General features: G+C 44.9%; 2 protein-coding genes across 2 annotated transcripts; both read right to left on the bottom strand.

Moving 5' to 3' along the window:
• Nucleotides 1–495: 495 nt before the first annotated feature.
• On the bottom strand, nucleotides 496–8,797 carry LOC306800767 (C-type lectin domain family 5 member A-like). The gene is made up of 7 exons (XM_079303094.1): nucleotides 8,650–8,797; nucleotides 6,576–6,650; nucleotides 5,226–5,312; nucleotides 3,741–3,809; nucleotides 2,951–3,093; nucleotides 1,767–1,876; nucleotides 496–1,234 (listed from the first exon to the last, which is right to left on the bottom strand). The coding sequence occupies exons 1-7, from the start codon at nucleotides 8,729–8,731 to the stop codon at nucleotides 1,108–1,110; spliced, it is 693 nt and encodes a 230-aa protein (XP_079159220.1). The 5' UTR covers nucleotides 8,732–8,797; the 3' UTR covers nucleotides 496–1,107.
• Nucleotides 8,798–9,237: 440 nt separating this feature from the next.
• Nucleotides 9,238–18,020, bottom strand: LOC306801306 (uncharacterized protein). The gene is made up of 7 exons (XM_079304259.1): nucleotides 17,728–18,020; nucleotides 15,656–15,730; nucleotides 15,042–15,128; nucleotides 12,256–12,519; nucleotides 11,430–11,572; nucleotides 10,702–10,811; nucleotides 9,238–10,169 (listed from the first exon to the last, which is right to left on the bottom strand). The coding sequence occupies exons 1-7, from the start codon at nucleotides 17,807–17,809 to the stop codon at nucleotides 10,043–10,045; spliced, it is 888 nt and encodes a 295-aa protein (XP_079160385.1). The 5' UTR covers nucleotides 17,810–18,020; the 3' UTR covers nucleotides 9,238–10,042.
• Nucleotides 18,021–27,064: the final 9,044 nt, after the last annotated feature.

Below are 27,064 nucleotides of genomic sequence, written 5' to 3'. Positions count from 1 at the left end.
AGCTCATCTTTTCATAAGTTCATGACATCTCTGAAGTCACCTGTGTTGGGAAGTGATTTTGGCATTGGAAGTGTCTTGAGTTCCCAAAGCATCACACACTCACACACAAGCAATGCTCTGTGTTTGGAAAAGAAAAGCTTTATTCCATGCATGGGAAAGGAGATGAGCTGTACAGGGGCCCAGCAGTCAGCCCAGGCAGGGGAGTGGAGCTCTCTGGGGGACCCAGAGCACATCAAGAGATCTGCCCTGGCCTCTGCTCAATCTCCAGGGAATAAAGGTCAGAGCATGGTGTTGCCATTGCCTGTAGCAGCTCCTTCACAGCTCACTGGGGCTTTCATTGTTCTGTTTTCTGTCCAGCTCAGCTTCTGCTAGGACTCTTCTTCAGCCCTTGCTGGTCTCTGCTGCTCTCCATCCTGTGCCCTTTCCCACCAGATCCTAAATCTGACACCCCTTCCACACACAGGACTGAGGCTGATTTTATGTCTAAAGCTGTGTTGCTGTACAATCTTTGCATGGACTTATTCCCATTTCCACCATGTGCTCATGGAACAGTCTGGGACAGGGGAAGCTTTATCCACACCCACCCCTGACTTTGTCCTGTCCATCCTGCCAAGGACTGGGGCTACCCTTCCCCACAGATCCCAAGCAGAAATCTGTGCTGCCCTTCCCTTGTGGCTGCAGGCAAGGCCAGGCTGTGGCCAGCTGGGGAAGGGTCTCCTTGGGCACAGGCAGGACTGGGAACACAGGGCTGGGCATGGATGTGCCCTGCAGAGTCAGCATCAGTTTGGGATCAGTCCTGGCCCCAGGCTGGACTCCTCTCCCCTGGCACTGCCTGCCTGCAAGTGCCAGCCCTGGCATGAGACAGTGCCAGACTCCTCCTGTGTGCCAGAGGCAGCTCTTGCAGAGGGGATCCAGCCAGGCTCACACAGCAGCAGGGAAAGGCTGGGCTGGGCTGGGCCATGAGTCTGGAGGGGCTGCAGGAGAGCCTGGGAGCAGAGACTGGGCAGCTAGAGAGAAATGAGACACATCCCATCCACGTTTGCTACAGGAAGCTGGCATAACATATCAGCCTGGAGCTCTTGTGTTAGATCTCTTTTGCTGCCTTTTTCACATTACTGTAGATTTTTCACACAGGTTTTGTGTTGTTTGGGTCCCACTGCAAGGTGCAGTTACAATTTCACCATATCCAATGACTGTGCAGTGGTAGTCACTGTAAGGCCTGATTATAGAGAACCTGATCAGAGGAAAAAAGTGAAATGTGGTTACATTCCTGACATGCAGTGAAAGGCACAGTGGCACCTGCTGTGTTACTGTCACTGGCATCAGGAACTGCCTTGCTGCAATCTCCCTCCCATTCCCCACTTTTGTCCCTCACATCTCCACAAAAGTTTCTGGGCAATGCTTTCCCTTGCAGAAACATTCCCTGCTTTGCTCCCCTGCAGCCAATGGTGCTGACATCACCCTCTCTCTTGTCCCTGACTCCTGTCTCCTGCCTTTCCCCAGGGAACTGCATTCCCTCACATCCTTCCTTGCCCAGCAGAACCACAGCTGTGCCCTCTCCTGCCATCCTCACAGGACAGCCCTGTGTTCCCTGGCACTGAAAGTCTCCCTTGCCTTGGCACAGCCATGTGCTCAAGCACCTGCATCTCAAGGAATCAGCTTCCCCCAAACCACAGTCCCTCATCTCCCTTGGGCTCTCTGCTCTGCCTTTGGCATTTTCCCCTTCCCAGCCATTGCATGGCAGGAACTTGCTGGAATGAGCTCACATGGCTGGGTCATGTTCCACGTTGTTGATCCACTTCCACTTCTGCTCCACTGGAGAGTAAGTGAGACCAAGCAGGTAGTACCCATCTTCTGATTGTGAGAGAAGGTAATGCTGGAAAGGAAGCCAACAATAGAAATAAAATGAAGCAAGGAAATGCCATTTTCTTCACGCCAGGCACAGAAATCTCAGTGCTATACAGCCAGCACAGAGAGTATAGTGTGCATCCAACTACAGCACTATGCCCCCAGCTCTAGAGGATGAATTTCTCCATTTTAGATTCCTTATGGATATAAGTATATAATAATACACCTGTGGTGCCATTACAGGTGTAATTTGTAGTTTATCAGGTGTGACTTGATATCTGGGTGTAGGTGAGTGGTGGGAGTGAACCTTCCCACAGAGGGTCCCACAAGGGAATCCTTCTAAGCGGGGCTTCTGACAGATCCCCTGCTGCCATTGTATGGCAATTCCACAAAGTTTCCTTTATTATCCAGCAGCTCTGTGAAGGAGGCCAGGGAGTACAGCTCCCTGAACAACTGGGGAAAAGCTGTGATTTTTATGGGGGAATGCAAGAGTGGTGTCAAGGAAAAAGACAAATGGATTACCAAGGATCAACATGACTACTAAGGCTTGGTGGGATCACTGAAGCCTTTGGCCATAGCTCACCATGATAAGGGAGGATGTGCCAACTAAGGGGCATCTCTCCAGGAGGATTAGGATAAGCTAATCACAGTCCATTTAAGACACATCCCTCCAGGGCAGGACTGGGGGCAGAGCTGTGGCAGGCCCCTTGGCCTGCACAACTGGAAACACTTTTCCATTCTGATGAGGGTCCCAAATCCTTTCCAGGTTGTGCCAAACAATGGCTCTCACAAAGAAATGCTTGTGAAATCTCCTTGCCCTGTGTGCTAAATCCCTGTGAAACCCCAGCCAGCTGGGCAGGGAGTTTGCTCCTTCCCATGCCATCAGGCCTGGGCACAGAAGCCTCCAGGGCCAGGACTCCCAGCCCCAGCAGCCTCTCCCTGTGCAGGGCTTTGCTCCCACTGCCAGCACTGGGGTGTCCATGGCTGGCAGCACGGCCCAGAGCCCAGGGACATGTGCCAGGAGTGGCACAAGTGTCCCTGCTCAGCCCTTGGCCAGGCAGCTCCAGCCCCCTGAGCAGCTGCCCCAGCACTTGGATCTCACCAGCTCTTCCCTGCTCTCAATGATCACCAGGTCTGAGCCCATGGCAGCACATTCTGCACGGGAGGAATCCCAGTCCTTCTTTTTCTTATCTGGAGAAAAGAAGTAGCATTTTCTCCCATGTCTTTTCCATGCTGGAGGACAGTCTGCAGAAGGGAAGAAGGTGTGTGGAAAATCCATGTTCAAACTGGCCAAAAGATGCTACAAGGAAAGAGAGGCAAGAGAGGCAATTCCAGCCACAGAAATGCCTGTGTGCTCCTGCTGGGAATTGTCACCAGAGCACCAGGGATCTCCCACAGGCTCTGCAGCTGATACCAGCCCAAAATCACCAGGCAGGAGCCACACAGGGAGCAGCACAGCAAACATGATCCAGCATTTCCCATCTTTGTTCAGCAGCTCCTAAACAACCACAGGGAATTACACAGAGGTGAAAGGCTGGCAATGGAGGGGCCCTGGGAAAGCAGCACAGGCACATTGTCCATGCTGCTCCCTGCAGGGCTGCCTACCACAGGGATTGTTCCTCCTGTCCCTTCCCTGCCTCACACTGCTCTGCTCTGGCAGCAGAGAGGCATCAGCTCTGCCCTGTGCAGCAGGAATGCAGAGCTGAGCCAGCCCTGCTTCCAAAGGAGCTGCAAATGCAAACCCTCCATGGGCTCCAGAGCTCTGACATGGCACAGGGATTGTTTGTTCTCCTTCTGAACAAAATCCTGACACAGTTCCTTTCCTGTCCCCTTCCACAGTCAGTCTCAGAGGCTCCTGGCACCTCCCTTTGGAATGACAGAGGATTGCCTACCTGCTGCTGTCTCTCCAGGGATGTGGGACAAGGTTGTTGATCTGTTTTGGTTGCCTGCAGTTGGACCATCTGGAAATAAGATGGACACAATTTCTGTTTGCAAGGAATGACCACTGTGCTTTGTGCTGTCAGAGCTCTGCTGGATGTCTCTGATCCCCATCACCCAACACAGAATGGAAATTCTGCCTCTTCGCTCATGATTCTAATATAAAAATTATTAAATTATCAGGTCATGTTCCACTTAGTAAAAGGCAACACTTTAGTCTATTTCAACAATTTAATTCTTAATAAAAGCATATTTAGGATAACAAGACTCCATGCAAAATTCATACAAAACTAAAACTTTGAATAAACTCAAAATACAACAAATTTTATTAGGAGCACAAGTGATACCTGTGTGCTCTTCAACTTAAAAACGATCTTGATATAATTCCTCAAGTTTAGATCTCAACTTTCTTAGGAGTATATTTTCAGGTCTGTAGCTGTTCTGAGCCAGTACTGAGCCTAACAATGGGGTTATAACTGAAGCCAGTTCGGGGTCTAAGTCTAAGGCCTCCCCTTTCCATGTTATACTTAAAGCTGTATTAAATGCAAATTACAACATTTCACATTCTGCTAGTTTATTATTTGTATTTAAATTGCCCCACAATTTTCAGTTTGCTATTTTATAAATGTCAGGGCTCTGACAGATATCAATCCTGAACTCTTTGCCTTGAAAAAAGAAGTATGAATTGCCTCTACCAGCCCTATTTTTCAAGTTCCAAAGAGCAAAGTCTTTGCTGTGTCTTCCCCACATACTTCTCTGAACTAGGGGCAAATTCTGGAACTTGACATTGGAAGCTTCTCAAGATTCCTCAGTTATCAAAAGTTGAAAAGAAACAAGCAAAACAACCTAAAATTTAAAAACGAATCCTTGAAAATATTTAAAGGAAATACCAAAATGATCTATTAATTTCTTTTTCTGATGGAAACAAGATTTTTTCTACAAAATATTGTTCAGCCTTCTGTGGAGCTCAAAATATGTTATGACCTTAGCGAACACCTTTAAGATGTGATTTAGTTGCCTCCTTCTAATGATATTTAATTCAGTATTATTTAGGATTTTTGGTGTTATGAACATCTTGGTCTCATCATACAACCTCATCACCTTGTGGGATTCTCACAGTTAGAAAGATATTACTGGTAGGCATCAACAAATCTTTACTTGTTTCTTCAAAAGATTTGTATAATAAATTCTTTGTCATTTGAATGTAGTCAGATTTTAATTTGGATTTCAACTTATTTATCTGTTGAAATTTTAAACTTTCAAACCACTCAACTTTCTTACAGATTTTCTCTTACAGCCATGGTTGGCTAAAAACTGCTGTTCTATATTTCCAAATGTAACTTCTGCTACTACTGTCTTTATGTGTCTTGGCCTGGGCATCAATCACTGGGAGAGACAAACAAATTAATTGTTGTTATAACAATTACAAAAGAACTTACATGTGATTATTAAACATACTGCCAGGACCAGTACAAGGATTATCACTGCCAATACAGCAACATATTTTCTGGAACAACAGCTTTTACCTACAGAGGGACAGAAAAATAAAGATCAGGGGAACAGCTGGACAGAAGCCCCTTTCCTCTGCACTCCAATGTGCATTTTCAGGCTCACACTGGTGTGTTGGGTTGATGTGGCCAGAGATGTGTTTTCTGTCACCCTCTGTTAAAGCTGGGTGGGGCAGTGACCCTTATCTCTATGGCACATATTATCTGCTAATGGGGCATCTTTAAACCAGCTGGGGCAATCATCTTTATCTTTTCCACAGCCCATCCTCCCTCCAGGAAGATATCATCTGTTAATGGGCCACTGAGTCCCACTGTGTGACTGATAAAATTACATCATCCCACTGGGAGATGCTCCAGCCAGGGGGAGGAGCCAAGCCTTTCCTACCCTGATAAAAACTGAGATTTTGGACAGCAACATATCATCTTTCCAGTGAATTCCAGAGGAAATCCAGAGCTTCTCTACATCATCACTGCACATTCAGAGGGAAATTGCACCTTCTACAGGAGCACTGCTTCAGCTGAACCACATCTGCCACTGCAGGAGGATGCAGCCACCATTTAATGGGACTGCTGCCAACAAACTACTGACAGAGTGTCAGGCTGTATTCTGACTCTGTCAGTGTGTTTGGGATTGTTCTTTTTAATAGTGCACTTCTATTTTAATTCTCCCAGTAAAGAACTGTTGTTATAATTCCCATATCTTTGCCTGAGAGCTGCTTAATTTAAAAATTATAATAATTTGGAGGAAAGGAGTGTACATTCACCATTTCAAAGAGCAACTTTTGCCTTTATTGGCAGGGACCTGTGCTTCAAACCAGAAACTTGGAATCTGCAGATTTCCAGATTTTCATGCTGGAACCAGGCTCAATGTCCTGGTTCTTCCCCACTGCCTCTGGAGCCCTGTGCTCAGGGAACTGAACACATCCCAACCCAACAAAGTTTGAGGAGAGGGGAAAAGGAGAAGAATTCTCCCAGCAATCAATGCCCACCCTCTGCTTCCTCATCTCCTTTGTTCCCTTCTCACTGCTGCTGGGGACAGCAGCTTGGGGTGTCTGGGTGACCCCCATCATATTTTCCTATTCCTTTGCCAGCACAGCCAACAAGTGTTTAGGGGCACAGAATGCAACACCTCAGCTGCCCCTGCTCTGAGTGGGGAAAGCAGGCAATTGTATCTTCCTGCCTCCTCATGGTTTTGTGTCACTGCACGTTTGGGGCATCAGGATCAGCCCCTCTCCCCTTCTTGTTTAAATTCCCATCACTTTATCAGACTGTTCAACTCACCAGATGATTTGCAGCTTGCTGCAGCATTTGTGTCTTGGGATTTCACTTTCACTTCAGCATAGGTACAACCTGAGTCTGGGAACAAGAACAGAGCACAGAGACTGAGAATCCACTTCAGTGAAACAAAAAGAGAAATTTTGAGAATTGCTGAACACAGGTCACCAACTGGTTGATGTGACTGTGGTTAACCGTGCAGAAATTATAATTTTCTCCATTATAGACACTGATCTCTGTTCTGTGTAACAGGGAAAGGACCCAGGGAAAAGCTGGATCTGTGTCAGGGGAGGGTTAGGGTGGATATCAGGAAAAGGTTCTTCCCCTAGAGGGTGCTGGACAATGAACAGGCTCCCCAGGGAATGGTCACAGCCCCAAGGCTGCCAGAGCTCCAGCAGCATTTGGACAGTGCTCTCAGGGATGCACAGGGTGGGATTGTTGGGGTGCCTGTGCAAAACCAGGAGTTGGAGTGGATGATCCTTGTGGATCCCTTCCAGCTCAGGATATTCTGATTCCATGTTCCATGATGACACTTTCACCCTTGGAGCACTTGGTAGAGGCAGGAACAGATCTGGTTTCTCTTCAAGGGAAACAATGCCAGAGGGGACAGGGGCACACAGCCACATGGTCAGACTTGACAAAAGAGAAGGAAAGTGCCAAGGTTGGCATAAGGTTGTGCATTCAGGCAGGAATGGTGAGAATGACTAAAACATCAAAGCCTGAAAACAGTAGATTGTGCTGAATTTGGCGGGGTTTGAAATCTGATCAAAATCAACAAGATAACTAAATCTAACTAAAATCTATTCTGCCACCTGCAGGTAATAAATACAAAACAGCAGGTAAGAAAATATACAGAGAGGAAACAAAAGTCAGAGGGAGATAAATGTGGGTAGGAAGTCAAAAATAGGATGTTGCAATGTTATAAAACTCTCAAAGTCATCGTGACATACAACACTGAGCCCTCTGGGTTCTATCCCTGTACAGAGCTAAGACAGAAGTCAGGGTTTTGAGCTCTTTTCAGAATATAGAAATGATATCCGGGAAATCTTGTACATAAATTCAGTGAAAATACAGAATAAGTGGTAAGGGTTTACCTGATAGACACAAGCAGAGAAACTTAAAAATGTTACAGGAAATCTATCAAAATTTTGAATAGGAATACATGGGTTAAATTGGTAGAAAAATGGGACTTGTAATCAGGTGTCATCTCTTCTGGTCAATTGAGCTCTGAATTCACCTGTTGGTTGGGGTGATAAATCCCAGTTTTCTGGGATGTTCATAACTCCACCTCTCAGAAAAGACATTCAGAGGGTTCACACTTTGTGTAGAAGACAAGCACAGGAAGGCAAGAAGTGATTTCTGATAGAGTGAAAGGAGAGTTAGAAAGAAAGAAAAGAAAAATTATACTTAAATTCAGAAATAAACTCTATAAAGTCTGATTTTTTGGGAAGTACTTTTATGCAGACAATGCAAAACCAGCGTAAACATTTATGCAATAATTTTATACTCAGTAAAAAAAGATAAAACCTCTGTAAGAATTTTACAAATGATAAATCCTAAATCAGACGAAAGCTGCCCATGAAACATTTCACACCTGGGCATTTCACAAGCAGTTTGCACAGCCAGAGCAGCAGCAGAAGCCCCCAGGCAATGCCTGCTGTGCTCAGGGAGCAGGAACAGCTGTGCAGGAGATGCTGCAAACCCCAGCAGCAGCAGCCACTCCATCCTCAGCACTTTGCTGCAGGAATCTCACTCTGCTGGGGGACACCAGGCCTGGCCAGGAGCAATGGATGTTCAGCTCTGGAACAGTCTCCAAAATGGATAAAAACTGCTCTCAATATCACACCAGAGACACTCCCTCACACTTGCACCTTAACAAGAGAAAAGTAGATCTGATAACAACTTGTGTGTGTAAATAGAAACAACCCTACCTGGACACTCCAGCTGCAGTTTTCCAGCTCTGGCCCTCATGCTTCCCTTGTGCTCTTTGGGACTTTGGTGCTCCAAGGAACTCTCTCAACACATGTGGGAGAGAGACTGGAGAATGCAAAGAAAGCACAGTGTTCAGCACTGGACCTACCTTGGACACCAGGGACTGTCAGGATTCTGGATCTGCTTGGTTCAGGCAAGTTCAAGTCAGCATAAAGGACATTTTCTGCCATTCTTGTTCCACTCTCTTCTTTCCTCCCTCAGCTGTTCTAAGATTGAGGCTCTGGCTGGGGACAACTCAGAGCTCCCTCCTCTTCCTAACCCTCAGGAGGAAGTCCTTGACTCATCTGGTCTTGCATAAAGTTGTAATGGAAAGAGAATTCCATTTACAGTTCGTCTCTTGATGGCACAGGGCTTTCTGTCACAAACATAAGGAAAGACAAGCTCATGGCCCCCCAGAAGTCACCTGTGTTGGGAAGAGATTCTGGCATTGGAAGTGTCTTGAGTTCCCAAAGCATCACACACTCACACACAAGCAATGCTCTGTGTTTGGAAAAGAAAAGCTTTATTCCATGCATGGGAAAGGAGATGAGCTGTACAGGGGCCCAGCAGTCAGCCCAGGCAGGGGAGTGGAGCTCTCTGGGGGACCCAGAGCACATCAAGAGATCTGCCCTGGCCTGTGCTCAATCTCCAGGGAATAAAGGTCAGAGCATGGTGTTGCCATTGCCTGTAGCAGCTCCTTCACAGCTCACTGGGGCTTTCATTGTTCTGTTTTCTGTCCAGCTCAGCTTCTGCTAGGACTCTGTTCTTCAGCCCTTGCTGGTCTCTGCTGCTCTCATTCCTGTGCCCTTTCGCAGCAGATCCTAAATCTGACACTCCTTCCCTTCCCCACACAGGACTGGGGCTGATTTTATACCCAGAGTTCTTCTGCTGTAGGATCCTTTGCCTTGGAATGATTCCCATTTCCTCCATGTGCTCATGGAACAGTCTGGGACAGGGGAAGCTTTATCCACACCCACCCCTGACTTTGTCCTGTCCATCCTGCCAAAAACTTGGGCTGCCCTTCCCCACAAGATCCCAAGCAGAAATCTGTGCTGCCCTTCCCTTGTGGCTGCAGGCAAGGCCAGGCTGTGGCCAGCTGGGGAAGGGTCTCCTTGGGCACAGGCAGGGCTGGGAACACAGGGCTGGGCATGGATGTGCCCTGCAGAGTCAGCATCAGTTTGGGATCAGCCCTGGCCCCAGGCTGGACTCCTCTCCCCTGGCACTGCCTGTCTGCAAGTGCCAGCCCTGGCATGAGACAGTGCCAGACTCCTCCTGTGTGCCAGAGGCAGCTCTTGCAGAGGGGATCCAGCCAGGCTCACACAGCAGCAGGGAAAGGCTGGGCTGGGCTGGGCCATGAGTCTGGAGGGGCTGCAGGAGAGCCTGGGAGCAGAGACTGGGCAGCTAGAGAGAAATGAGACACATCCCATCCACGTTTGCTACAGGAAGCTGGCATAACATATCAGCCTGGAGCTTGTGGTTTCAGCTCTCCTTCTGATGCCTTTTTAACGTCTTGCAGGTTTTTCACACAGGTTTTGTGTTGTTTGGGTCCCACTGCAATGTGCAGCTCCTATTTCACCATGTCCAACGACTGTGCAGTGATAGTCCAAATGATGTCCCGTTATATTGAACCTAATGAGAGGAAAAAAGTGAAATGTGGTTACATTCCTGACATGCAGTGAAAGGCACAGTGGCACCTGCTGTGTTACTGTCACTGGCATCAGGAACTGCTTTGCTGCAATCTCCCTCCCACTCCAGACTTTTGCCCCCCACATCTCCACAAAAGTTTCTGGGCAATGCTTTCCCATGCAGAAACATTCCCTGCTTTGCTCCCCTGCAGCCAATGGTGCTGACATCACCCTCTCTCTTGTCCCTGACTCCTGTCTCCTGCTTTTCCCCAGGGAACTGCATTCCCTCACATCCTTCCTTGCCCAGCAGAACCACAGCTGTGTCCTCTCCTGCCATCCTCACAGGACAGCCCTGTGTTCCCTGGCACTGAAAGGCTCCCTTGCCTTGGCACAGCCATGTGCTCAAGCACCTGCATCTCAAGGAATCAGCTTCCCCCAAACCACAGTCCCTCATCTCCCTTGGGCTCTCTGCTCTGCCTTTGGCATTTTCCCCTTCCCAGAAATTGCATGGCAAGGACTTGCTGGAATGAGCTCACATGGCTGGGTCATGTTCCACGTTGTTGATCCACTTCCACTTCTGTTCCACTGGAGAGTATCTGAGACCAAGTAAGTAGTATGCACCTTGTGATACTGAGTGAAGGTAACACTGGAATGAAACAAGCAATGGGAACAAATGAACATGACATTTTATTCAGCAGATGTAAAGAATTCTCAGTGCTAAACAGCCTGCACAGAAATTGTAGTGTGTATCCAGCAAGAGCACTTCTGCCCACAGCTCCAGAGATAATTTCTCCATTTCAGAGGGTCCTTATGAATAAATCAAATGCAATAATATACCTGTGGTGCCATTATAAGTGTAATTTGTAGTTTCACAGATGTGAAATGGAGACAATTATCCATTCTGATGGGGGTGCCAAAGACTTTTCAGGTTGTGCCAAACAATGGCTCTCACAAAGAAGTGTCTGTTCACCCTCCTTGCCCTGTGTGCTAAATCCCTGTGAAACCCCAGCCAGCTGGGCAGGGAGTTTGCTCCTTCCAATGCCATCAGGCCTGGGCACAGAAGCCTCCAGGGCCAGGACTCCCAGCCCCAGCAGCCTCTCCCTGTGCAGGGCTTTGCTCCCACTGCCAGCACTGGGGTGTCCATGGCTGGCAGCACGGGCCAGAGCCCAGGGACATGTGCCAGGAGTGGCACAAGTGTCCCTGCTCAGCCCTTGGCCAGGCAGCTCCAGTCCCCTGAGCAGCTGCCCCAGCACTTGGATCTCACCAGCTCTTCCCTGCTCTCAATGATCACCAGGTCTGAGCCCATGGCAGTGCAATTTCCACGGAAGGAATCCCAGTCCTTATTTTTTTTCTCTGGAGAAAAGAAGTAGCATTTTTTCCCATGTTTTTTCCATGGTGGGTGACAGCCTGCAGAAGGGAAGAAGAGGTGAGGATAATCCATGTTCACACTGACCAAAAAGATGCCAAGATAAAAGAGAGGCAAGAGAGGCAATTCCAGGCACAGAAATGCCTGTGTGCTCCTGCTGGGAATTGTCACCAGAGCACCAGGGATCCCCCACAGGCTCTGCAGCTGATACCAGCCCAAAATCACCAGGCAGGAGCCACACAGGGAGCAGCACAGCAAACATGATCCAGCGTTTCCCATCTTTGCTCAGCAGCTCCTAAACAACCACAGGGAATTGCACTGAGGTGAAAGGCTGGCAATGGAGGGGCCCTGGGAAAGCAGCACAGGCACATTGTCCATGCTGCTCCCTGCAGGGCTGCCTACAACAGGGATTGTTCCTCCTGTCCCTTCCCTGCCTCACACTGCTCTGCTCTGGCAGCAGAGAGGCATCAGCTCTGCCCTGTGCAGCAGGAATGCAGAGCTGAGCCAGCCCTGCTTCCAAAGGAGCTGCAAATGCAAACCCTCCATGGGCTCCAGATCTCATCCTGGGAGTTTCCCAGGGTAAGGTTTGTAGTCCTGACATGGCAGAGGATTTGTTTGTTTTCCTTCTGAACAAAATGCTGACACAGTTGCTTTTCTATACCTCATAACAATCAGTCCCAGAGGCTCCTGGCAAATCCCTTTGGAATGACAGAGGATTGCCTACCTGGTGTCTCTCTTTGGCTGGGCGGTGACTTTGTTAAGGTCTCTTGGCTGGTGTGGGACAATGATGTTGAGACATTCCAGCTGTTGGAGGTCAATCTTGTTGAGCCCTGTTGGGTGGTGGTGGTCAATGTTTTTGAGTCCTGTTGGGTCATTGGGGTCAATGTTGTTGAGTCCTCTTGTTTGGTGGGGGAAAATGTTTTGGAGTCATTTTGGCTGGAGGAGGTCACAGCTGTTGATCTGTTTTGGGTGCCTGCAGTTACACCATCTGGAAAATGAGAACACAATTTTTACCTGCAAGGAATGACCATGAACTGTCACAGAGCTCTGCTGGATGTCTCTGACCCCCATCACCCAACACAGAATGCAAATTCTTCCTCTTTGCTCCTTACTCTACTACAAAAAATTTAAAAATTATCAGGTCAGGTTCCATTTAGTAAAAGGCAACACTTCAGTTCATTTAAACAATTTGCATCTTAATAACAGTGCATTTGACATAATAAGACCCTATGGAAAATTCATACAAAAACTTAGAATAATCTCAAAATACAACAGTTTTTGTTTGGAGCACAAGTGATACCTGTGTGCTCTTCAACTAAAAAACAATCTCGATTTAACTTCTCAAATTTAGATCTCAACTTTCTTAGGAGTATTTTTTCAGGTCTGTAGCTGTTCTGAGTCGGTTCTGAGCCCCACTAAGGAGTTATAACTAAAGCCAGTCCTTTTCTAAGTCTAAGGCCTCCCTTTTCCATGTTATACTTAAAGCTGTATTAAATGCAAATTACACCTTTTTATTTTTTGTTGGTTTATTATTTGTATTTAATTTGCCCATCCTTTGCTATTTGATATTTTATAAATGTCAGGGCACTGTCAGATATCACTCCTGAGCTTTATGCCTCGAAAAAAAAAGAATGAATTGCCTCCCAGCCCTACTTTTCAAGTTCCAAGGAACAAAGTCTCTGCCATGTCTTCCCCATGTGCATCTCTGGAATTTGAGATTGGAAGCTTCTCAAGATTCCTCAGCTATCAAAGGATGGAAAGAAACAAGCAAAATCACCTAAAATTTAAAAATGAATCCTTGAAAACATTTAAAGGAAATACCAAATAGATTTTTAAGATTTTTTTCTACAAAATATTATTTATCTTTTTATGTAGCTCAAAATATGTTATGATCTTAGGCAAACTCCTTTAAGATATGATTTAGTTGCCTCCTTCTAATAAACTTTAATTTAGAATTATATTGAAGATTTCTGGTGTTATGGACATCTTGGTCTCATGATACAACCTCATCACCTTGTGAGATTCTCACTGTTAGCAAAGATATTACTGATAGGCATTAACAAATCTTTACTTGTTTCTTCAAAATATTTGCATAATTTTTTTTTTCTGGTCATTTGAATGTTGTCAGTTGCTTTTCATTTGGATTTTGGCTCTTTTATCTGTTGGTATTTTAAACTTTTAAAACACTCGACTTTTTTATAGATTTTCTCTTACAGCCATGATTGGCTAAAAACTGCTGTCCTTCGCTTCCAAATGTAACTTCTGCTCCTACTGGCTTTATGTGTCATAGGCAGGACATCAATCACTGGGAGAGAGACACAAATTAATTGCTGACATGTCTTGGGTTGCAATACAGAATGTGGCCAGAAATGTGTATTCTGTCACCCTCTGTTGAAGCTGGGTGGGGCAGTGACCCTTATCTCTATGGCACATATTATCTGCTAATGGGCCATCTTTAAACCAGCTGGGGCAATCATCTTTATCTTTCCCACAGCCCATCCTCCCTCCAGGAAGATATCATCTGCTGCTGGCCCATTCACTGTATGACTGATGAAATTACATCATCCCACTGGGAGATGCTCCAGCCAGGGGGAGGAGCCAAGCCTTTCCTACCTAGATAAAAACTGAGATTTTGGACAGCAGGTTACCTTCTTTCCAGTGTATTCCAGAGGAAAACACTGACCTTTCCACATTATCACTGCACCTTCAGAGGAAAACTGCACGTTCTACAGGAGCACTGCTCCAGCTGAACCACATCTGTCTCTGCAGGAGGATGCAGCCACCATTTATTGGGACTGCTGCCAACAAACTGACAGACTGACACTGTCAGGTTGCATTCTGGCTGTCAGTGTGTTTGGGACTGTTCTTTTTAATACTGTATTTGCATTTTACATTCCCAGTAAAGAACTGTTATTCCTAATTCCCATTTTGTTGCCTGAGAGCACCTTAATTTCAAAATTATAATAACAATTTGGAGGGAAGAGGTTTGCATTCCCCATTTCAAAGAGCAGTTTTAGTCTTTATTGGCAGATACCTGTCCTTAAAACCAGGATATGACACTAACAAACTTCTTTAAATGTGATTTAATTGCCTCCTTCTAATGAATCTAACTCAGAATTATTTTAAGATTTTTGGTGTTATAGACATCTTGTCTCATGATACCAACCTCATCACCTTGTGAGATTCTCACAGTTAGCAATGATATTACTGGTAGGCATTATCAAGTTTTTATTTATTTCTTCAATACATTTGTATAATTTTTTTTGTCATTTGGATGGTGTCAGTTTTTTATCTGGATTTTGGCATTTTTATCTGTTGGAATTTTAACTTTTAAACCACTCAACTTTCTTACAGATTTTCTGTTACAGCCATGTTTGGCTAAAAACTGCTGTCCTTTGCTTCCAAAGGTAACTTCTGCTCCTACTGGCTTTATATGTCATGGCCTGGACATCAGTCAGTGGGACAGAGACAAAAATTAATTGTTATTATGACACTAACAAAAGAACTTACACGTGACTATTAAACATACTGCCAGGACCAGCACAAGGATTACCAGCACGCATAGAGCAACACGTTTTCTGGAACAACAGCTTTTACCTACAGAAGAAGAGAAAAATAAAGATCAGGGGAACAGCTGGACAGAAGCCCCTTTCCTCTGCACTCCAAGGTGCATTTTCAAGTTCACACTGAGAAACTGGAGCCAGGCTCAATGTCTTGATGCTTCCCCACTGCCTCTGGAGCCCTGTGCTCAGGGAACTGAACAGATCCCAACCCAACAATGCTTTGAGGAGAGGGGAAAAGGAGAAGAGTCCTCCCAGCAATCAATGCCCACCCTCTGCTTCCTCATCTCCTTTGTTCCCTTCTCACTGCTGCTGGGGACAGCAGCTTGGGGTGTCTGGGTGACCCCCATCATATTTTCCTATTCCTTTGCCAGCACAGCCAACAAGTGTTTAGGGGCACAGAATGCAACACCTCAGCTGCCCCTGCTCTGAGTGGGGAAAGCAGGCAATTGTATCCTCCTGCCTCCTCATGGTTTTGTGTCACTGCACGTTTGGGGCATCAGGATCAGCCCCTCTCCCCTTCTTGTTTAAATTCCCATCACTTTATCAGACTGTTCAACTCACCAGATGATTTGCAGCTTGCTGCAGCATTTGTGTCTTGGGATTTCACTTTCACTTCAGCATAGGTACAACCTGAGTCTGGGAACAAGAACAGAGCAGAGAGACAGCTGAGAATCCAATTCAGTGAAACAAAAAATGTCTGAATTCGTGAGAAATGCTGAACACAGGTCACCAACTGGTTGATGTGACTGTGGTTAACCATGCACAAATTATACTTTTCTCCTTTATAGGCACTGATGTCTGCTCTGTTGTTACTAGGGACAGGACCCAGGGAACAGCAGGAGCTGTGTCAGGGGAGGGTTAGGGTGGATATCAGGGAAAGATTCTTCCCCAAAGGGGCTGGGGCACTGAACAGGCTCCCCAGGGAATGGTCACAGCACCAAGGCTGCCAGAGCTCCAGCAGCATTTGGACAGTGCTCTCAGGGATGCACCGGGTGGGATTGTTGTGCAGAGCCAGGAGTCGGAGTGGATGATCCTAGTGTGTCCCTTCCAGCTCAGGATATTCTGATTCCATGTTCCATGATGACACTTTCACCCTTGGAGTACTTGGTAGAGGCAGGAACAGATCTGGTTTCTCTTCAAGGCAGACAATGCCAGAGGGGACAGGGGCACACAGCCACATGGTCAGACTTGACAAAAGAGGAGGGAAGTGCCAAGGGTGGCATAAGGTTGTGCATTCAGACAGGAATGGTGAGAATGACTAAAACATCAAAGCCTGAAAACTGAAGCTTGTGCTGAATTTGGAGGGGTTTGAAATCTCATCAAAATTAACAAGATAACGTGGAACATATTGAAATCAATTCTTTTATCTGCAGGTAATAAATACAAAATAGCAAGGAAGAAAACATACAGAGATGAAAGAAAGATCAGAAGGACAAAATAAGTTGATAGAAATTCAAAAATAGGATGTTGCAACGTTATAAAACTCTCAAAGTCATCGTGACATACAACACTGAGCACCCTGGGTTCTACCACTGTACAGAGCTAAGACAGAAGTCAGGGTTTTGAGCTCTTTTCAGAAGATGGAGACAATATCTTGAAAATTTTGCACATAAATTCAGTGAACAAAGAATAGGTGGTAGTGGCTTGATGGAATGACACGAGCAGATAAACGCAAAAATGTTACTGGAAATCTCTCAGAATTTTGAGTAGGGGTACATGGGTTAAATTATGAGGAGAATGGAATTTGTAATCAAAGTTTCATCTTTTGTGGTGAATTCAGTCCAGAATTCATCTGTTGAAGGGGGTGCTAAACCCCAGTTTCCTGGGGTGTTCATAACGGCACGCATCTGAAAAGACCTTCAGAGGGTTCACACTTTGTGCACAAGACATGCAAAGGATGGTAAGAAGTGATTCTGTCAGAGTGAAAGGGGATTTAGAAAAAACAAAACAAAACAAAAATTAAATACAGAAATAGTGTATGAAGTCTGTTCATTTTTTGGATGTACTTTTAAGCACATATTGCAAAACAAGTGAAAACATTTGTGTAATAATTTTCATCTCATTAAAGGAAGATAAATCCTTGGTCAGAATTTCACAAAGTGTTTGATCCTAATTCAGACTAAACCTGTCCGTGAAGCATTTCACACCTGGGCATTACACAAGCAGTTTGCACAGCCAGAGCAGCAGCAGAAGCCCCCAGGCAATGCCTGCTGTGCTCAGGGAGCAGGAACAGCTGTGCAGGAGATGCTGCAAACCCCAGCAGCAGCAGCCACTCCATCCTCAGCACTTTGCTGCAGGAATCTCACTCTGCTGGGGGACACCAGGCCTGGCCAGGAGCAATGGATGTTCAGCTCTGGAATAGTCTCCAGAATGGATAAAAACTGCTCCCAATATCACACCAGAGACACTCCCTCACACTTGCACCTTAACAAGAGAAAAGTAGATCTGATAACAACTTGTGTGTGTAAATAGAAACAACCCTACCTGGACACTCCAGCTGCAGTTTTCCAGCTCTGGCCCTCATGCTTCCCTTGTGCTCTTTGGGACTTTGGTGCTCCAAGGAACTCTCTCAACACATGTGGGAGAGAGACAGGAGAATGCAAAGAAAGCACAGTGTTCAGCACTGGACCTACCTTGGACATCAGGGACTGTCAGGATTCTGGATCTGCTTGGTTCAGGCAAGTTCAAGTCAGCATAAAGGACATTTTCTGCCATTCTTGTTCCACTCTCTTCTTTCCTCCCTCAGCTGTTCTGAGAGTGACTCTGGGCTCGGCACAACTCAGAGCTCCCTCCTCTTTCTAACCCTCAGGAGGAAGTTCTTGACTCTTCCGGCCATACATAAACTTCTAAAGAAAAGAGAAGTCTATTTCTACTTCATCTTCTGATAGCATAGAGTTTTATGTCAGTAACATGAGGAAATACAAGTTCATGGACTCCCTGAAGCCACCCGTGCTGGGAAGTGGTTCTGGCATTTGTAAGTTCCCAAAGCTTCACACACTCACACACAAAACACTTTGCCCCCATGTGTCCTGAGCACAGAGCCTGGGCTCTGTTCAGCTCACAGACACTGTCTGCTTCTCTACAAGTGACCTCTAAGGCAAATGGGCATTCAAAAAGGGGATTAGTCCAGCCTGTTTTGGCAAGTTACTTGATGTGCAAAGGCAGCAACTAGAATAGTGGAGCCTAAACAAAACAATCCTTTGCTTTTCCAGGTTTGTAATATCCCTCTGGATAGTTTATCTCAACTTCTTGTGCACCCCCAGCCCCCTCAGTGGTAGGATGGGATGACAAAGAGTGGACTCTCACTCTGTTTAATCTCTGCTCAGCAAGAACTTAAACATCTGTGTTCTCAACACTGTTCCAGCACAAACCCAAAGTGGAGCCCATAGCAGTTGCTATGAAGGAAATTAACTCTATTCCAGCTAAAATCAGCCCAAGGCCCTAGAATTTAAGTAGGATGTGAAGGTGCTTGAATGAAGGCTTAGAGGAAGGGAACAAAGCTGGCAGAAGTGTGGGAAGGAATGTCCTGTGAGGAGCTGCTGAGGATTCCATGGTTTGTCCAGTTTCGAGAAAAGGAGGCTGAGGGGTGACTTCTTTTCTCTCTGGAGTCCCAGCACAGGAAGGACATGGAACTGTTGGAGAGAGTCCAGATGAGGCCAACAGATTTCCCAAAGAAGCTGTGGCTGCCTCATCCCTGGAAGTGTCCAAGGTCAGGTTGAACAGGGCTCTGAGCAAACTGGGATAGTGGAAGTTGTCCCTGTCCATGACAGGAAAGGTCAGGGATGAGATGATTCTAAGGTCCCTTCCAACCCTTACCATTCCATGATTCTATGATTACTGTATTCCTGACTTTACAGAATTATAAGATACTGCTTTTCTGATTTAGAAAAAGTTATAGAAAAAGTTGAGTGGTTTTTAATAAAATAAATACCAATTCTTATTGAACCTATTTCTTTCACAAAGAGACAATTTTCAAATGGAAATATTCTGTCAGAGCCATCAGATCTGGAACACCCTCTGCTCACCAGTGTTAATGGCAGAGGCTTTTTCAAAGGGCCAAGGATATGATCTGGTATTCTGTGCCTCATGTCCCATATTCAGAGGCCCAGAGAAGCCAAGCAAACATGACCTGTGTGAGAGAGGAGGAAGTGAAGAAATTTCTGAGGTGGTTGTAGACTCAGAAGTCTGTACTGTGGTCAAATTAAGGTTTGCAGTGGCATGCAGACCTGACAGAGAGATGTGTCCAGAAATTCTGTGACAAGCAGCCAGGCACTGAGGCCTGAACAACAGGCCCTGAGCCAAAGCTGCCTCTACATGAACCTTCCAACCAAATGTTCTCTCTCTCTCTAAATATATATTCTATATATATATATTCAATTATTATGAACTATTGTTATATGTGTTTGTTTATTGGTAAAATGTATGTTTACCTGTCCATATCCAGAAACTGGATAAGGCCATATCTTGCCTAATTGGGGGGGTTTAAAATTGGAGACAACTCCCTTGGTTTCCCCTTGAGCCCTGGCCAGGCTTTGAGAGGAATCCAACAGGGGAATGAAACTAGAAACTATGTCAGCTTGTTTAAGAGTATAAAAGCTAGGCTACTGTCACACAGTCAGGAAGCTATTCCATATCTCCACAAAGGTGGAATAGGTTGGAAAGAATCTTAAAGATCATCTTTTTCTAAATCCCTGCCATGGGCATGGACACCCTCCACTATCCCAGGTGGTTCAGAGCTCCATCCAACCTGGCCTTGGACACTGCCAGGGATGGGGCAGCCACAGCTACTCTGGGAAACCCAAAATATTCTGTGATTGTTTCAGCTCCACCAAGTCTTAATTATTTTTTTCCATTCAGATTTTTTTCTACTAGGGAATTGCATTACTAATTTGCCAATTGTAACATGGATTGAGTGTAGGAAACATCCATCAATGTTTCCATTGCGTTCAATCACTTTTTTGGGTTTATTGCTGGTTTTCTGGAGTGACAAGCACATGACAGCACCAATCCCACAAATTTTGCCATAAAAATAGTGCCCCTCTTTCCTGTGGAATATTGCCTACGCTGATCAGCAGGTTCTGCTGCATCTTGAGGGAGTGCTGACTGTGTGGGCTGGTGCTGTTTGAAGAAGAAAGGTGCAATACCCCACTGAGTTTGTGCTTTTGAACTCCATTTCACAAAGAGAGTGCAAATACCATGGGACAAACTTAAAAGGGGGCTCCAGCTCCCCCTGTAAATCCTTTTATGTGATACTGAGATGCTGCATAACTTAATACTGGAGATAGCACACCAGGTAGTCTGTATTGTATTTCTGAGCACTTAGCCATGCTTTTCAGAATTTAAATGCATAGTTATTATTTCTCTGTGGTATTGTGTACTTCCCACAAAACTATGACAAGGAGTAGTAAATATCTTCAGTAAATTAAAGATATCTTAATGTGGATCTGTATGGGAGGGACAATGGCCCTGTATGTCTGTGTTAATAATTCTGTTGCAATTCATTAGCACATAATGCATTTGGCATCCTAAACTCTAGCTAAGGGCATGGGCAACATCTGACAGCATTTTCCTAACAAATAATCCCTCACATTCCCACTTCACTCCTACTCTTGCCAGCTCTATTTCCATGTTTCCAAGACCAGTCATGTCCATCTTTCAGCCTGTGCAATCCCAAACTCTGTGTGGCCATGACCAAGAAAGACAGAAGAAGGGGAGATTTTTAAATACCAGGCTCTTGCCCAGTACTTACATTGTGCAGTCTGAGGTCAGAGGTGAAGAATCTTCTCAGATCAGGTGAGTCTGATGGGTCTCTGTACCTCACCAAGAAACAGCTATGATAAAGATTTTATTACAAGATCCAAATTCAAAGATAAGTAGTCTGCAAATCAGCTACTCTGAAATAGATAAAATATTTAAAATTAAACATGTATTATGAACGAAGAATGCAGTAAACACTTGGAAAAACAACCCTCTTTTGTGAAAGCAAGCCTTTTGGGCTGGTTTTCCCCCCTTGACAATACTCAGATAATCACTTTTTTTTGGTTGTAGTAAAAAGGAAAATGAAAGCCAAAACCAAAACTGTGAGAGAGAGGCTCAGAAGAAAGATTTCAAATAGAGAACTTTGCTTAAATTCCCCTTACAGTAACTAGGATGTCTTTCCCTTAAACTCTCTGTTCTTTGGGTTCAATAAATAAATTGGATTCAGTGGATCTGCTTGACAGCTGAGAAAATGTGGATTTTTCTGGATTTAATGTGCTAGCTCACTGTATCCAGACCTAAAATAATTTGCAGGTATTTTCTGATATGTAAAAAACTTGAAAAAACCTGTAACTTTTGTGGGACCAAAATGATTTTCTAATATAAACAAAGATTTTCCACTACCAAGGAGGAAAATATCATTGTTAATGCAAAATATATTTTCTGAACATAATGGAATGTTTAATACTTTCGAAATCAAGCATTTCAAATTTCCTTTCTTTTGGATCAAAGAGGATGTTCTTTTAGGAGAAATTAAATGTTTTGGGTTTACCTCAAATTGCTTTTAAAAAATCATTGTTAAACAAATAAGAACAAGTGTCTCCTGCAGTGATTCACAGCCAAAAGGTTTGTCTGGGTCACAATCCAAAAAAGATTTAAAAAGTTGTTATGACAAGAATAATTTTGCAACCAACTGATGACCAAAAGGAAGACTGTCTACATTATTCCCTCTAAAGTCTACCTATTTTTAGACAAATGTTGCAACACATTTTGTGCAAAATATATTTCACTGTTGTGTGAAAGAGGAACTGAAAACAGCTGAACAAAGTAAAGTCACAGCAACTGGGAAACACTTCCCTGGAATAAACTCTTTCTCTTTGTATCTGGATAAAATTAAGCTGCCTCTTTCTCTTTCATAATTTAAGCAAAACAAAACAACAGCCTGGTTTTTATTTAGCATCATTGGTGGTATTTTTTCCCCTCTAAACTCCAGCTGCTTTAACATCAGGTGTCTATACTTAGTGATTGCCTGACAGTGCAAAAAATAAGTATTTCAAGGGATGTCCTATCCTGTGCCTGACATATTTAAGTGTGCCAGGGCCTCACCAGCCCTCACAGTGAACAATTTCTTCCTCTCATCCAATCTAAACCTCCCTTCTCTCAGTTTAAATCCATTCCACTTGTCTTGCCACTCCAGGCCCTTGTCAAGAGTCTCTCTCCATCTTTCTGGAGACTCTCTCCATGCACTGCACAGCCACAATGAGGTCACCCCAAAGCCTTCTATCTTCCAGGCTGGAAAATCCCAATTCCCCTCAGCCTTTCCAGGCTGAAGATTCCCAATCCTCTTAGTCCTTCAGTACACCTTTATTTAAATATACTTAGAGTATGATCCTTGGCAAAGGGGGATGAAGAGGACTTCTGTTCAACTTACAGAGAAGCAGATGCTGCCCTTTTGGAAGTCACCTCTTGCCACAATGTCAGACCCAGGCAGCTCTCAGCAGGGCTGAATCCAGATGCCACCCAGCCAGTTGTGTGGATGTGCAGCTCAACCCCATCAGCTCCTGTTCCTCATGGTCCCAGCAGAGTTAGAACATGCTGGAAGGATGCAGGAAGGTGGGGAAATGCAGCAGTGGAGATGCAAGCAGGCCAGAACAAAAGCATGGGAGGAACAAGAGGAAGAGCATTCTCTTGATTCCTGAGAAGAACAAAATCACCATCTCTGCAGCCTCTGAGTCCTGCTGACACCTTGGGCAGCCACGAGAAGCCCAGTTCATATGGAAGTGCTCGAGGCTGGGCCCATTGCCAGGAAGGAGGGCTGGAACCCGACTGTTCTACATTCAATTAAAAATGTAGGGAAGATCAACACCTTACATAACATGCCCTGGCACCCTGCCTGAGTGAAACTGTACTAAGACATCTCATATACATCTTTAAACATTTTTAACAGCTGCTTTGTACTACAAAAACCAAAACAAGGCAGCCAAGTGTTTACCTCCTACTCAGGGTGGGTGAATGTTGGCTCTCCTCACCAAGGAAAAAAGGGGCTCTTCTTGTCTTGCCATTGAAGATTTTGAAATGAACCCTGATTGTGCCATTTGGTTGGATGTTATGGACAAATTTGTTGGAAAGAAGCTCAGTCTTAATGCCATGGCTTATCAGAGGAAGCAGTTGTGGCACATGGAAAGGGCTGCTGTTATAGCAACCTGGAAGAGTAGAATATGAAAAATGCCTCTACTCCATGGGCTATACCTTGGTGGGAGTGAGTCAAAGGAGAAAAGTGCATCATCTCTTGTGCTGCCTGAGACCTTTCAGTGTAAGGACATAAAAACAAAAACCCTTAGCAGGTTTCTGACCAGTTCCTATCAGAAAGTGCCTTGTCTATTATCTTCAATTTGCCCAATTGCATAATCCACTACAAAACTTATCCCAGACCTGCAGATTTTGGAGGACAGAGTAGTTTATTTCTATTAACTTGCAGGGAAAATGTAGAAAAGCCATTTGCATTATTTTCTGAGGCAGGTGTTGGAAGAAGAGATGAACAACAGAAAAGGAGAGTTACCTGATCTGATCCTCAGGGATGGAGTTTAAAGAAATCAAATTGCATACAGATTTCTTGAATCCCAGGTCATGTTGTTGACAGCTCTGCTTTAGACAGCAAGTATATTTATGGTTCCTTTTTTCAGTTCTCTAACCAAATGCTGATTTTTTTTTTTTTTTATACTGTCTGCTCCAGAGAGACCCAAGACTCTGTTTTGGGGGAGAACCAGGGCTGAGGGACACAGAGATGCAAACTGAGTATTTGAAGGTTAGGACAGCACAGGGATATCAAAACTGAGAGACTTTGGCCCCTTCAGGACATGAAGACAGAATTAATCATGAAGTGAGGAGGGGAAAAGGCAAGGGAATTTGCCTCTTGCAGAGCTGCCCATGTGAGAAATTTTCACTATGGCTTCTTCTCCACTTTTAGGCAGAAAATCCCTTCCTCACATGGAGGAGAGTGTGAGGTTGGAGGGTGCAACTGAGATGCTGCTGGAATGTTCCACTCTCCTGGAATTACAAGGAGAAGTGGTTTAGTTGTGACAAGGATTGGAGTTGCATGGTGTCTTGGGTGGAACAAGATGTGGTGGTGTTTGCATGGCACTGCTGAGGGGTGTGGGAGAGATGTGCAGGAGCAGGAAGATACCACAGATTGGCAGTGAGCAGCATGCCAAGGAAGATTTTAAAATTATAGGTGACCTGAGAAGACGGAGGAAGAGAAAATCTGCTTCCTTTAGAAAACTAAATGCTCATACAGAAGCCAAGTGTGAAGAAAAAAAAAAAAAAAGAGGAGAGTCAGAACCACAGGATGTGATAGCACCTCTGAGTATCTGCCTCAGGCAACAGACAGAGACAGACAGGAGAGAAAGCAGTGAAGTTCCACTGAGTTTTCTCTCTGAGGATTATGGTGACATGCAACAAACTCAGGAGGCAAAGAAGAAAAATGCTATACCCAATACTCTCAAAACAGCCCTGATTGTTCCACTGCTGAAATCCTTTGTAGGCAGCAGGCACGTCCCTGACTCACAGCCAACTTTCACCCCACACCTCCCCACTCAGCATCTCCCTGCTGCAGCACAGGAAGCAGAAGAATCCTGTTACATACAGCCAGTTGAAGCAACGTCAGCATCATTTCACAATATTTGCATTCTGGTGAGGTTATTTAACACCTCTGTTCTTTTGGGACAAATTTTAACAAAAAATTCAACTTCAAAAGAAATTAGGTCTAAAAATTTCTGAAGGCTGACACCCAAATAGATATTTAACAGTGTGGTAACTTGAACCTATTGTAACTAGGCTAAAAAAATAACCTTACAGTCAGTTATTTCTTTCACAGCCCTCTTTTCCATGTCTCAATCCATCTCAGATTCTTTTTATTTCAAAAAACTATAGCCCTTGTGGAAGAGGGAAACTATAATCACCTTGTGGAAGATGGTGCCAAGCTGACTCACCTTCAGCCACACATCTGCAGGGCTACTTTTTCCAAATCCTATGGATCATATGGAAGCAGCAGAGGAAATGTAAAGTTGAGTAACACAAGGAATGCTGAAGGAAAGGGGATGGCATAAGGGAGATATTTTTACAAGTTGCCTAGGGAAAGGACTTCACCTTTACTTAATGTAATTTCTCAGCTCTTTCTCTGCTCTGGGCTTGTTTACCCATAGCTGTGTTGCACAAATCCTCCTGTTCCAGGAGTTGTCCCACTGCAGCTGTGAAAAGCCCTTTCCTTCTTCACAGGCTGAAAATCCTGGATGGCCAAAAAACCTGAGGATAGAGAGGTGGAGATTCTCTTTATAACAAGTAATTTGCAATGTGGGTTAGCAGGGACAGATACATCAGCATGTGAGGGATATTTACAGAATGGGGAATTGTAGGACTGCAGTTCTGTTTCCTCCTTTTCAAGATTTAAAAGGGTGCCAAAATCCTGTTGGAGGCAGGGGCATCCCAGGTGATGGCTAAAGGCATTTGGGAACAGATATAAACAATATCTACATAGCCATTTTCTGGACAGACTTGCCACCTGAAATCTCAGAGCACTGAAAGCACAGGGAGGGTTGAAGATGTTCCCAGGCTGACAAATTAACCTTACTTCTCTCACACAGCAAATAGGAAGGCACAGGCACACCCAGAGCTGCAAAAATTGATGCCTGCTGGTAAATCCTTGCACAGTAGGTCAGGAGAGTCCCTGCTTTTGAAGGCCACCAATGGGGGCTCTGAAATGCCTGTGAACTTGATGTATTGCAGTTACACCCACTCAGCCTCCCAGGAGCAATGGTGAAATGCAATTATGCAGAAAGCATTCAGTTCCAGTAAGGTTGCTATTTACAGGCAACAGTTTGTGAGGAGGTTTCAGAGACAGAAGTGGTCTAACAGCTTGGTCACTGAGCATTTGTGTCCTCACAGCTTGATTACCTAAAGATCTGTATCTGACATCCTGTAAATACCCAATACTGCAACAGTGCTGGACCTGGCACGTTCTCACAGCTTGATTACCTAAAGATCTGTATCTGACATCCTGTAAATACCCAATGCTGCAACCTGGCACGTTCTCTTCAACTCAGTGATATGGATCCCTAGAACTTCTCTATATTGTGATACTACTCCCAGTCTTATACCCCAAATCACTTATCTGTGCTGCAAAAATGCCCAACAACTGGAAGACAGAATCATCAAATCATAGAATGATTTGTGTTGAAGAAGACCCTAAAGATCATCTCACTTCAACCCTCCTGCCATGGGCAAGGACACCTTCCTTCCACTAGACCAGACAGACAAGACAATGTGCAGAGATGGACAACAGAGCAGCCATCTCATTTTCTTGGTAAATTTGGTTTTAAAATGGCAATACATTAAGAAAGAACATGATGCATGGGTTGGGCTTTTCAAGAAAGCAGATTATCAGTGCTTCCTTTCTCTGAGAGTCTGCGTCATGAAAAGTCTGAGGGAGGCTCCAGCTGAGCATGAGTCAGAGGATTCTTCTCAGCATTTTGGAGGCTGTCCTCTTACACAGAGAATTTTCTCATTAACTCCTTTCAGGTTGCACAGAGATGAGGATGCTACCTATGTCTGATGGATCTACTTGTTTCTGCAGAGGAATGTGAAAGCAGCAATGATCAGGGCTAGATATTTCTGCCAAGTCATTTCTATTTCTGCAATCTTTGAAAAAAGTCCAACAGTTCTCCATGAGAGTCCTTATTAGGAAGGATTTTGAAGATGGAGAGCACCATGAAGGCTACAGGAATTAAAACAGAACAGCAGGTCAGCAAGGAAGGGAAGACAGCAAAGTCATGGCAGCTACAGTGAAATGCCATCCATCTGCCTTCTGATAGAAGCATGATCAAACTGATGCTCAGACAGCTTTGCCACTTTTCCCTCAACACTGAATGCCTTGGAAAACCCATCAGCATAGGCCATGAGAAATATGATGATGCTTACCACAAAGAGCTACTGAAATAT

This window comes from Erithacus rubecula (genome assembly GCF_903797595.1).
Source record: "Erithacus rubecula genome assembly, chromosome: 4".
Taxonomy (NCBI): domain Eukaryota; kingdom Metazoa; phylum Chordata; class Aves; order Passeriformes; family Muscicapidae; genus Erithacus; species Erithacus rubecula.
The sequence above is the reverse complement of the archived record's forward strand: the minus strand, read 5'-3'. Positions and strand labels throughout refer to the sequence as shown.